The 13082-nt window shown below is 51.9% G+C and overlaps 1 protein-coding gene across 1 annotated transcript; it reads left to right on the top strand.

Annotated features, from left to right (window-relative positions):
* Window positions 1-5293: 5293 nt before the first annotated feature.
* On the top strand, window positions 5294-13052 carry LOC108506348 (tyrosine-protein kinase Srms-like). Its single transcript, XM_017833270.1, has 8 exons — window positions 5294-5759; window positions 7962-8083; window positions 8916-9082; window positions 10002-10140; window positions 10579-10737; window positions 11647-11828; window positions 11981-12137; window positions 12413-13052. Exons 1-8 carry the CDS (start codon window positions 5404-5406, stop codon window positions 12604-12606), a joined length of 1476 nt encoding a protein of 491 aa, XP_017688759.1. The 5' UTR covers window positions 5294-5403; the 3' UTR covers window positions 12607-13052.
* The last annotated feature ends 30 nt before the right edge of the window (window positions 13053-13082 follow it).

Below are 13082 nucleotides of genomic sequence, written 5' to 3'. Positions count from 1 at the left end.
GTCCTTCAGAGCCAAGAGTAAGATTTACCTATTTGCTGTGGGCAGCCCCTGTGACTTCTTGTGTCCTTCAGAGCCAAGAGCAACCAACCCATCAGAGGGGGACTAGTGGCAGGGACAGAAGAGGGGGGATAGGGAGAGAAGAGATGAAGCTGAACTCTGTGAGCTCAGACCTCTACAACTGTAGGGTAAAATGCAAATGGAACCTTGGTGAAAATTTGAACCAGCATTTTTTTCTTGTATTTGGGACAAGTTAAAGATTGTCTCTGCAGTGGTGCAGACTCCTTGTATTTGGGACAGGTTAAAGATTATCTGTGCAGTGGTGCAGATTCCTTGTATTTGGGACAGGTTAAAGGTTATCTGTGCAGTGGTGCAGACTCCTTGTATTTGGGACAGGTTAAAGGTTATCTGTGCAGTGGTGCAGACTCCTTGTATTTGGGACAGGTTAAAGGTTATCTGTGCAGTGGTGCAGACTCCTTGTATTTGGGACAGGTTAAAGGTTATCTGTGCAGTGGTGCAGACTCCTCTTTGAGCTGCTGCTTTCTCATCCCCAGGTGAACGCACTAGAGAGCCAGCTGAGGTGGCAGCACAGGAACACCAGCACACAGGGACAGGTCAAGAAAACTGGAGACAAATGGAGAAAAAGATGATCATGTTGCCTCTTTGAATAAGGTCAGTGTGTTTGTTCTGGGCTGGGGTCAATGTGGATTTGCTGAGCGTGCAATGGGACACCTCAGCAGTGTTCACAAACAGGAGAGGATGTTGCAGAAAGGAATGGAGCAATGTGGTGATGAATGGGACATGAAGTAATAGGCTTAAGTGCAGCAGGTTAGACAGTCATTTCTGCTGGTAATGATTAGTGACTCACGGGAATGAGTTGTCTGGGGACGTGGTGGCGTATCCATTCCTGGAGGTCTTTTAAGAACCGGTTTGGCAAAGATGGAGAAAGACATAAGTATAGGATGGACCAGGTGGGATGGGTGAGGTCTCTTGGGCCTATTCTCCTGGGACTCTGGGTAGGTTTCTTCTAATAACACTTAATATCATAACCCCAAATCCAACAGCCTCCAAAGGACCTTTGTGGGGAGAGATATCACACAGCTCAGTGATGGAGTAGATGGACTGGTTCCTCCCCAGGGTAACAAGGACATCTGGGCAGATGGAGCAATCCATCATTTGCTTACATATTGGCAGAGATTTCCCCCTCACCATCTGAGTCACTGTGCACTTTGCTTCTGGAGGCACCAGTCCCCTGTTTGCTCAGCCCCAGCCAGGGCAGCACATCTGTGAGGTGTGTGTGTAAAGTCCCTGTCAGCACTGCCAGCCTGGGGACTCCAGCTGCTGCTCAGCAATGGCAGGGTCCTGGCAGGGAGCTGCCAGACCTCTGCTCCAGGCGTTCAGGGGCATGGAGAGCACAGCCTGAGCTCCCTTATCCCTCTTTCCATGGAGATCCCTACAGCCTTGAGAGAGAGGGTGAACAGCTTGCTGGCATCTGCCAGTCTGGAGAAGGTGGTTAATGGTTCTTATGTGTTGCAAATGATTACTGCAGGGACAGGAGCAGGGGAGATAAGCAGTAAGTGCTGTTCTGCCAGGCAGTCTGTACTAGAAGGAGCATCCTCTGGAAGTTAGATGACAGGATGGGGCAAGCAAAGGCTGGTCTGTGCTGATAATCTCAGCAGAAAGCAGAAGGAGAAACCTAGAGGCTGGCCACAGTTTTCCAGCATAATTAGGTGTGTTGGTCCCTACAGATTTTCCAGTCAGTGATTCTGCTTTACAAGTGTGACATAGAGTGCAGTGTGACATATGAATTGGCTTTTCCTTGCTATCATTTCAGATCCTTGAAAAGCACTCTGTGGTTTACGGGGTCCCTGAAAAGTATTACTGTGGGTTTAAAGGGTTTTTCTGCTGCAGTCCTACATGCTCCAGACCAACCAGACACTGCACAAACAGCTCTCTCTGCCTCCAGCTGCCTCCCACAGAGCTTTTCTGCTTTCTTGTGCCATTTCAGGTGCCCTGTGACCTGCACTCCTGCTCTCCACCAACCACTCCAACCCACTCCTATAGGGCTCAGAAAGCCACCACAAGACCCCACGAAGCTCTGCCTCCTCTCACACCTCCTGTGCCACTCCCCATCCCAGGACCACTGTACTTTTGCCTGTATTGAACCCTCTGCACTGACTGTCCCAGAGCCCCTCAGCCCCTGGATCCTTCCTGCCTTTGTCAGCCTCCTGGGGATGGGCTCTGCCCTGGATGGTGACAGCCCAGAGTCTACCAAGATGCCTCTTTCTTCCACAGCCCTCAGGGGAATGGAGACTAATTGAAGTTGCTTTAGTGCCCCTTTTCTGCTCTTCTTCCCACGCACCACTGTCGTCACCCACCACATGTCTGAAAATTCCTATGGGCACCCAACTGAACCAATTTATTAAGAGGCAAAACCTTCCTCAAATACACTGTGGTGTCAGGAAATGTCTGGAAAAATCAGGAAAAAAGAAAAGATAAATAAACAGGAAGCCCAAACCCCCATCCATCTTCTGATGCCATCAGAAAGACCAAGTGGAACCTCAGGACTGGGTTTGGACTGGGCTTGCAGTCCCTGCCAGCGGTGAGGAAGTGACCCAAAGCCCAGGGAAGTCTTCTGGATGGTTGGATGCTTCAGGACAGGGTGCCAGGCATGGTGTGGCTGCCCACAATCACCCTCTGTGCTTTGCCAGTCATTGGTGACAAGTGGCACATCCTTGGTTACGTGACCCCTCGAGTGACCTCCTGTTACATGTCCAATGTCCAAAAGCATTTTCCTCAGCATGACCTGCATTCCCCAGCTCTCTGCCCCTTTCAGAGTTTAATTGGAATTATGTTTCTCTTCCTTTTTTTTCCCTCCCAAAAGGCTCTTTGCTGGAAGATGTATTTCAAGTGTAAACGTAACAGGACCTGGAACAGAACCTCAGCTAATTAGATGTAATGGGCGCTCTCATTAGTGGAGGGGAGCTGCTGGTTTCTGTCAATTAGGCTGGCAGGACATGCTGTAGTGTTTGACACAGGGGTGAATGCAAAGTGCTGTTTGTGTTTATGGCTCCCAGGTGCTCTGCAACCAAACCAGGACTGTGCAGCCAGATCTACAGCACATGTCTTCTGGTTTCATTGCTCTTTGGAGGTGCTTTTTAGTGGTGCTAGAACTCAAGTCCCTGTGTATCCACCACAGCCCCAAATCTGTGGACAGATTGGTTTTTAATACCTCCTTGTAAGCTGGTCACAGGGACTTGAAGATAAAATACTTGATCCATCAGATATCTGTGCCTTCCTTATCTTTCTCACTTTTCCTGTGTCCTCCCACCAGCCTTCCCACAGCACGAGGACCAGAAACTTCTATGAACGTGCTTTTTCTTCTTTATTTTTTTTTAATTTTATTTTTAGGTGTTTTATAGTACCAAAGGGGATTTAAAGCAGCAGGAATGCTCCTGGAACTTAAGAGGAAAATAAAAAGAAGATACTAGAAAGTGGTCATGATTTATTATCTCTTTACTGACGTGGGACTGAGCCATGCATGTGTGCCCTGTGCAGACAGAGGTTTGCAGGGATGAGTCTGTGTTGTGCATGTCTGGTAGGTTCAGCTCAGAGGCAGTATTTAGTCCTCAGGGATGTTTGTCATTTTGAAGTACTCTTTCATTTAGGTGCAAATCAACATCCAAAGCCTTGCGTGTTATAAATCAGCTGCACTTGTCTATCACTTGTACCACTAGAGAATCTAATCTGGCAAAGGTCAATAAAGGTAAATCAGTCTCCAGTCTCCTGCACACCAGAAGTCCTCTTTCTAAACACTAAGGCATAGACATTCCATGCTGGATCTTATCAGCAATGCATAACCAAGCAGCCCATTTTGCTCCTGATGGAGCGTGACATGAGGAGCAGACTTGTCACAAGCGCTGCAGAAGGACAGCAGAGGGGATGTCCCTTCCCTTTGGGTTGCAAGTCCTTCTGTGCTCCATCCCCAGTTCCCTTCCTAATGCTTAGGTGGGAAAAATGCACAGAAACATTACACATCCCTGTGTGGCACCGAGGGCAAGGCATTTTTGCAGGTTGTTTGGCCATCATGGGACACCCAGGATGCAGGACACAGCAGATCTAGAGCTTCTGGCCCAGGGATGGGTTCAGCTAGTTCCTCATACACCACCCAGTTGCAGTCTGCAGCCCAGACCCCTACAATTAACTTCCTGTATTTCTTTTTGAGCAGCCTCTTTCAAATCCCAGCTACACACCCAAAATGAGCTACCCAGACCAACTGCAAGAAGAGTAGGATCAAAATAATGGTCTCAGAGCCAGGAGTGGATTTACCAGGCACAAAACTCCCGCTAATTAGATGGAACAGTTAAATGACAAAGTCCAGGCAGGGGCTGGGGGGTTGCAGTTGGGATTTCTCACCAGAGCAGTGATGTTCAGGCTGCTTCAGGAAGATGTGAGGGGGGAATCTGTCCTTTGGCTGATGGCTGTGGTTGGAGCATGTCAGTGTATGAGTGTGACCAGGTCTGGGGGAGGGTGGGTGTGCTGACACATCTGGAGCTGGGGGTTGTGTGTCAGGGCTCAGCTCTGGATGCCTTGCAGGTGCCTGAGGCTGATCCAACCCCTGCATCAGGCAAGGGCCTTCTGAGACTGGACAGGACTCACCTCTGGTGGAGGCTGAGGGAGAGCAGCAGATCCCAGTGGAACTGGGAAGGGGATTCCCTAGAGGTCCTGTGCAAGGGGGAATTAGTGGGAGGAGGCAAATATTTTAGTGTGGTAACGCTGGGAGGTCATTGTAGACCGAAGGAAGAAAGGATCCTGTGTTATAAACCCCACAATATCCACCCAGGAAATATCCAAACACTTCAGATCTCTTCTGAAGTTATTTCCTTAATTCTGTTTTAACTCCCTCGTGTTTGCGGATGCAATTATTGTCCTATGGAAAAAAGAAAATATCCTCCCACACAAGTGAGATGAAGAATATTAGCTGGAGTCAGCCACTTGTGACAAGAGCTGCTTGAACAACAGAGAGCTGTGTTTATGGTGCTCTGGTAACAAGCAAAGAGCACACTTTAAAATAATTAATAGATAAAACAACAGCCATTCTCCTTCTTCGAGAGCGGCGAGCCCTGCTCCAGCTGTGCCCGTCTCCCAGATGTGCCCGTGGGTCTGAGCGTGGGACTCCTGCCTGCAGACTCATCCCGCCTGCAGACTCGTCTCACCAGATGAACCAGTTTCACTTTCAGAAATAGGAAGTTCGCCGGGAAGGGCCGGCGAGCGCCCAGACGCGTGCGAAGAACGCGGGGCGGCAGGATGAGCTGCCCGGCCGGCAGCATGAGCCCGGGATCACCCCTTCCTCCGGCCCCCCGAAGCGCGGTGGCATAACCCACCGCACCCACCGCATCACCGGGGATGGAGCAGTTTGTCAGGAAGCGCTTGAGCTTCCTGACATCCTTCTGGAACAAGCTCCGTCCCCGTGCCGTGACGGAGAGCTGCTCCCTGGGGTATCTTGGTTCTGATTCCGTTTCGCTGCACTCGGAGCCGAACTCCATTTCCTTCATCCCCAAGTCTTCTCTCTGTATCGCTTTATACGCTTTCACAGCCCGGAGCTCCGAGGAACTGAGCGTAAGCGCAGGGGACAAACTGCGTGTCCTCAGAGAAGAGGGGGAGTATGTGTTAGCCCGGAGGCTTCTGGGGGAGCCGGCCATGGGCTACGTCCCTGCTGCCTACGTGGCCAACCTCAGCCAGGGCACCTCAGCTCACCGCCCGTAAGTATCCGATGCTCTGGATCCCTAGGGGGTTGGGGCTGGACCTGGGTAGCACATCCCTGTGCAGGGAAAGGCAGCGCTCATTCTCCGCAGCGATGGGGACAACGAGCTCCTCGTCCCCTGCTTTTGCCATCAGTGGTGCTGGGACTGAGCAGGGATCTACCTTGCCCTGGGCATCCCGGTCCTGGAACTCCTGGAGCTCGTGGTAGTGTGGTGGAGAGGTATTCGGCACAGCAAGAGAGATTTGGGGGATGTGCCAAGGGGAAGAGGTGCCGGTGCCCCTTCCCGGCCGCATCACCCTCGCACAGGATGGGGTGTTTCTGGGCTGGGATGCGGTGTGGTGGTGGGCACAGGTTGCAGCTATGGTGCCAAATAAACAGGCTCCTACTTGCTCCGGCTGCTCTCCCTCTTGTCCTGCATTAAAGGGGAGGCAGCAGGGAGGGAGGGAGCTGGGAAAACTTGTACCTGAGCCCTGCCAGCTCCAAAGGGCTCGGGAGCATGGGAGGAAGCAGTTTCGGTTGGTACGAGCCAGGAAGCCCAGAGATGTGTAGGGCCAAGATGTAGTGCTGCTGCTGCTGCCATCTGACTCCTGCTTATCCGGAGCTGGGGGCTGCCTCTCCCAGCCGACACGGAGCTCGGGGTGATGTCTCAGCCTTCTGTCAGCTGGGGAAAGCCCAGGTTCATCGTTGTATAAGGCAGCCTAGTCCCGACATGTCGGGCAAAGCGCCCCGAGACACTGCTGTTCCCTCTGCTCCTGGCCCTGAGTCACGCCGAGTGCCGGGGAGCGCAGGGCTGGGGCGGGTGTGTCCCTGGAGACCCCTGTGCTGGCCCTGTGCTGTGTGAGTGGGGGTGAAAGAGAGGAGCGGGAGAAGCCTGGGAAGGGTCCCCAATGCGATGAGGCAATGCTGGCAGCCGGTGGGATGGGAGAGACCTTCCCTGCGTGACCTTTGAGGGGACAGTTGGACAGGCTACAGCGGAGCGTGGGTGTTTGTGTGCACATCTATGTGTTTGTGTGCACATCTATGTGTTTGTGTGCACGTGTGTGTGCACCAGCCTTGCACAGCTGGTGCCCAGCCCCGTCCCGAAGACAGGGGTGAGGAGGATGCCGAGGCTGGGAGGGCGGATGGCAGTAACGAGCACACAGACTCCGCGGAGCCGCAGGTCGGAGCTGGGTGGTAATTTGTTCAGCTGCTGTAACCCCATCACATATAATTTCCTGCACGGCTTCTCAGACGCTGGCGATCCCAGCTAATGACGAAACCTTCAGCTTCTCACGTCTTGGTTGCCTTAGGCTGGATGGGGTTCCACACGCTCCCGTGCATCCCGCTGCATCGGGACGCAACCAGCCAACCTGCCTTTCCTTGATGGGGAGTCAGTGATGAATCTCAGTGCTGTGACACATCAGAGGGGTTTGGCTGGTTCTCCCATCCTCCCCCCGGCTTGGTGCTGTGAAGTCCCCAACCAGCACTACCAGATGTTTTTACTGATGCCATTTCCCTCATGGGCTTAGAGCTGTTTCTGTCTATAAACCGCAGGTCAAGAAGTGCAAAGTGATCCTGTGCCTGCAGGTGTTGCTCTCGTGGCAGGACACAGGTATAACCCCACCAGAGCATCCTGCACACAGCACCAGATGGTTGTTGCTTCATTCACCACAGGCTGTCGGCCAAGGTGCTGCACTGAGCCATGGGCATAAACCTCCTGGGTTTGGGATGGGGCTGAGACCTGGACAGCTCAGTACAGTGGTGTTCAGACGCTGATGGAGGAAATGCCCCATCCCTGGCAGCGTTCAAAGCCAGGTGGGATGGGGCATTGAGCAACCTGGTCTAGTGGAAGGCGTCCCTGTCCATGGCAAGAGGGGTGGAGTGAGATGAGTTTTAAGGTCCCTTCCAACCCAAACCATTCTTGGATTCTCTGATTCTATGAAATGGTTTGCAGTCAGTAAGCTGCAATAAACTGCAGCAAGTGCCTGCAGAACCCACTCAATGAAACAGCCCTGATGCAGGCAGCCACATTTACAGGTTCTAAGACACGGACTGGCTGCTGTGCCACTGGCTTGGTGGCTGCAAGGATGAGCAAAAAGTGGGATCCCAGGAGCTGCTCCCCCTCCCTGGCTCAGAAGGTGCAGGATGCCCCGATATGAATGCAGCTCCATCCATGCACCATCCCCTTACACTGCACTGACCCCTCTGCTCTGCTCCCCAGCTGGTACTTCAGCAGGATTAGCCGAAACGAAGCGGAACAGCTCCTCCTCTCGCCTCCCAACCAGCACGGCTCCTTCCTTGTCCGGGACAGTGAGAGCAGCAAGGGCGAATACTCTCTCTCAGGTGACTTTGTGGCAATTATCCAGAGAAAATTAGCACAGGGAAAGGAACCAGTTCCTTAAGGCAGCTCCTGGCTTGGTCAGCATGGGGTGAAAAACAAGGGAATAAATTTAAAGCACTTTTCAGCACCTTATTGAAGTGAACCAGCTGCTTTCTGAGAGCACAAAGCTAACAGAGAAGGGCTGGATTGCAGAATTACTGTGGTAAAGGAAAGTGCATGGCTCCCGTCCGGGGTAGGAAAGCTGTAAACATTTCCCCGCGACTTAATGATGGTGTCATGGCACTAACTCCCAGGATTTCATTCCAACAGCTTTTGTCATCCGAAGTTGTTAAAAAATATGCTGCCACTCCAGATTATCAGGGCCTGGGCTGCACAGACCAAAATCTGAATTCAGAGGGGTTTGGACCAGGCAGTGCTGTTACAGTCTGGTCCTACCCACAAAAAAGCAATCCTGAGAAATTCATGGAAAACCCCCCATCCCACCATGGGTCCTCAGGCTCTGGGAGTCCCAGCTGCCACTGGTTTATCCACCTTGAGCAGCTCTGCTGCTCTCTGAGCAGGCCATTTCCACAGGAAACAATCGCTAATAAAAAAACATCACCTCTGTGGTCCAAAGGAGCCCAGCTCACCCACGGGCAGGAGTCCTCTGAGCCGGAGGTGGGAAGAGAAGGGATGTGGGGATTGGGATATAACACTCCAGGGGCGAGTTGTGTTGCTTCAGGATGATTAAAAGACTGGGTGTCTGGAAAGGAGAGAGGGTGAAGTCAGCAGGAAGGTGGGAAGGAGCTGTTGATTGCATGGGTTGAGTTTTCCCCAACCTGGACTTCCCCACAGTGCGCAACCACACCAAGGTCAGCCACTTCCGAATCTGCAAGAGCCCCAGGGGCAGCCTCTACATCCAGAAGGGACACCCCTTCCCCAACATGGAGGAGCTCCTCGCCTTCTACATGGAGCACTGGAAGGTCATCCAGAGCCCTTTGCTGCAGCCCTGCAGCCCCGCGGTGCGTACGCCAGTGGCATGGAGCAGCCCGGCTCCCAGGGATGAGCAGGATGGAAAAAAAGGAAAGAAAGACTAGGGAAAACAGAAATAATTAGTCTATCCATTTGGGATTTGAGCTTTATTAAACTAAATTTAAAGCCCACCTTTAGTGTTGCTGCCAGCATCACCTTTTATCAGCCACGCCAAGGCTGGGCATGGCATTTCTATGGATTTTTGACTGGGAAAAATTAACAGAATCTTCTGAAATGTCTTCTCCATCTCAAAGACTAGAAACCAAGTTGTTACAAATCCCTTCAATGCTGATTCTGGAAATACCTGTGCTTCCAATTTTTTCCTGAAAATATAAGACCAACACATTGTTTTTATATAGTTTTCATACCAATTAGTGTGGCACTCATAAATCTAATTACAGTATTAATCCCAAATTGCCAACTCATTTCCTGATTAGAATTCCATCCACTGATTACGACTTAGAAATAGCAATTAAACATGTGAATAATCCAAGAGTGAAACTGAAAGGTGTAGTATAAAAGAAATTCCTAAAGAGCTGAAGTCTAAATCAGCCATATTACGCAATAATATTAATTTAATTATTTTTATTTATTTGTGGAAATGGAAAAAAGCCACTTTTGAAGGCTGATTAGGAGTGAATTATGACTTGAACTCCTGATATTTCATGTAGTCTCCCAAATCTCCCCCTTGCACACTTGGGCTCCCAGTAGGGGTCAGGCAGATGATGCCCCACGTGCTTTGTGAACTTTTAGCAGAGGGAAAAGCAATGCTCGGGCTGCAGCCCCTGTGCACACAGATGGGGCAGCATCATGTCCTGCTCTGTGGGCCACCAAAAGCTGGTACAGGCTCCACAGCAGGTCCTGCCTGGCTGGCTGCTCCAAGAGTGTCATTCCATGTCCATTTGGCAGACCCCCCCTGAGAGGGATGGCTGGGAGCGCCCGCGCTGGGAGTTCACCCTGCGGAGGAAGCTGGGAGAGGGCTACTTTGGAGAGGTGTGGGAAGGGCTGTGGAGGAACACGGTGCCAGTGGCCATCAAGATCATAAAAGGTATGTGGAGAATCAGATGTTAACAGCGGCCAGCTGGGTCTGTCCTTCACTGCCACATCAGTCACACTCTTTTGTTTCCTCATCCTCTTGGTCACTGTGACTGTTTTATCAGGTAAATTATGGTAGGACCTGGCAAGGAGCCACTGGACTGTTTCTGTGGGAAGACCTAAGCTTGGGCTGCATCACTATAAAATGGCTGCAGTCAGTGGGTTTGGGATCATGTCAAGTCAAATGGGTTTGTGACAATGGGATGCAATGCCCCGTGGAAAACACCTCTTGGCTGTTTGGGTCTGAGACACAGTTTGTGCAGACATAAGCTTTGAAGGCAGGGGTGGGCTGCAGGGAGGATAAAGGTCCTTATCCAAGTTGGAGGTGCTGAGGTGCCAACAGCCACATGAGACAGTAGCTCACAATGGCCGTGTTGGCTTTCTCACCCAGCTGACATGAAAGCAGAAGACTTCACCAAGGAGATTCAGAACCTGAAGCGCCTGAGGCATGAGAAGCTGATCCAGCTGCATGCTGTCTGCTCGCTGGATGAGCCCGTGTACATCATCACTGAGCTCATGCGCAAAGGCAACCTCCACAGCTACCTCAACAGTGAGTACCGTGCCAGCGCCACGGGGAGAGAGCTCCTGGGGCACTGCTGGTCTGGGGGTGCTTTCTGTGCCCTGTGAATCTGAATGGGGACCATAAGAGAGCACCAATCTGGTTTTGGTCATTTTCAGATTAGTGGCAACACAGATCAATCCATGGGCACTTGATGGAGACGGTCTTGGGTGACCCCAAGACCCAAAAACATGGTCTGGTGTCCATGTGGGCTGGGTCCATATCAGTCCCTGGGAGCCCAAGAATGCTGGTAGGGACCTTCATTTCTCCTTCTTTACCCACCCATGGTCTGCCTGCTCCCACCAGTGCACACAAATCCTACTGCTGTGCTTGGGCAACTCCACCTTCTTTGGAAATGAAATAGCCAAACCTCCCCATGGGTTTGTTCATGTGCAGAGCTCATGAGGCCATGATCCACTCATCATCCTACCATCAGGTTATTTTTCTTGGCCTTTCTTTTCCTGATGCAGTAATCAGTCTTGAAAGGAAACAACTGCTCCCACTGAGACCTGTTTTTCTACTGAGTACACCTCCTCCCACCCACACTGGCCTCGTTTTTGGTTAGGGCTCCAGAAGCATTTGGTGCCAGAGGAGCTGGAGCTCACAGGCACAACAGGTTGAGAAGCCTGGTGGGAGATTTGCATGGCAGAAGGTCACCTTTAGCTTTGAACAAGCCATGAATATCTGCATCTTCGTTGCAGAGCTCCATTCCTGAGGAGCGCATGGCTGTGCTGAACTTCCCAAACAGTACCACCAGGACAGTTAGCCAGGACCTCCAATTCAAGGTTTTACATGCTCCCCTAGTCCCACATTGCCGGCACAGGGTCTCTCTCCAAACCAGAACACCCAGGACAGATGTTGGTAGATTGCCCCCAACTCTTGGATCATCTGGATTAATAGGTCCTGAAGGGAAGTCCCTGGGCACCTCCCACCTGCTCAACATCGCCTGCCAAGTGGCAGATGGGATGAGGTACCTGGAGGAGAAGCACATTGTCCACCGGGATCTGGCAGCCCGAAACATCCTGGTGGGAGAGGAACTCACCTGCAAAATTGCTGATTTTGGACTTGCCCGGCTCCTCAAGGTCAGTCCCATTACCCTGGGCCACCAAGCTGCCCCGTGCTGCAGCTGTTCCCTGCCATCCTCTTTCCCAATCTGCAGCTCCAGCAAAGCCCCAAAAGCAGTTTCTGTGTTGATCATCCCATCCCTCATGTCCCATCTCCCATTGCTTTTCAGGATGACATTTATTCCACCAGCAGCAGCACTAAAATCCCGGTGAAGTGGACAGCCCCAGAGGCAGCCAACTACCGCACCTACTCCCTCAAGTCCGATGTCTGGTCCTACGGGATTCTGCTCTATGAAGTCTTCACCTATGGACAGATCCCGTATGAAGGTAGGGCTGCCAGCACACTCCTGTGCCCTCCATCCACGTGCTGGGCAGCTTGCCCATGGTCCCCAAGAGCCAATGTGTCATGAATTATTGTATTGTCCCTTCCACAAGGGATGTGGAAGCAGCTCCTGGAGCATGAGCAAGTTATTGTCCACTCTAGGCATGGTTTACAGGGATTTGCTGTGGTTGTAGAGTGGGTGCAGGAGCTGGGGGAAGGAAGGTGGTATGGGCTGGAGGATCTCCCACATCCTTCAGGGCAATCTTCTCCTTCTTTGCAGGGATGACAAACCAAGAAACTGTACGGCAAATCACCAGGGGCTACCGCCTTCCCCGGCCCAGCTCCTGCCCTCCTGAGATCTACAGCATCATGCTGGAATGCTGGAGTGGGAACACAGAGGAGCGTCCCACCTTCCTGGCCCTGCGGGAGAAGCTGGGCTTTATTTACAGAAGGCTGCTCAGCTCCCTCTCCTGAGGGACCCCTTCCCACCATCCTTCCTGCACAAGACCCTCCAGGCCAGCTCTTGCCAAGAAGTTCCTTTCTGCTAGTTTGCCCTTTGACAGGGCTACAAGGAAAGCACATCCCCCCCAAAAACAGTCCATGGTCCCTCGCAGTCAGGATGCAGGGAGGTGGCAAAGGGAAAAGGCAATGACTTGTGGAGAACTCGTTGCCAGCACTTGGCTGTGTAGCAGTCTGGAGAAACCCCATGGTAGCAGAGGCATCACCCAGAGTTTACATCTTCATTCAGCCAGTAGGGTGGGAGGTCCCTGCCACTCCCCACACCAACATGAAGGTTTGCAGTTCATGTTCAGCTGTGGCTCCGCTTGATTTTTCTTGTAGTGTGTGTCCAGTGTATTTATCAATAAATGTGTGTGCATCCATCCGTGGGAGTCCTCACAGGGCACTGCTGGATGCTCTGTCCATACCATACCGCTCTGCTCCCTCCCAAG

Source organism: Lepidothrix coronata, unplaced genomic scaffold (assembly GCF_001604755.1).
Source record: "Lepidothrix coronata isolate B3197 unplaced genomic scaffold, Lepidothrix_coronata-1.0 Scaffold212, whole genome shotgun sequence".
NCBI classification, from domain to species: domain Eukaryota; kingdom Metazoa; phylum Chordata; class Aves; order Passeriformes; family Pipridae; genus Lepidothrix; species Lepidothrix coronata.
Note: the sequence above shows the minus strand (reverse complement) of the source record. Positions and strands in the feature narration are given on the sequence as shown.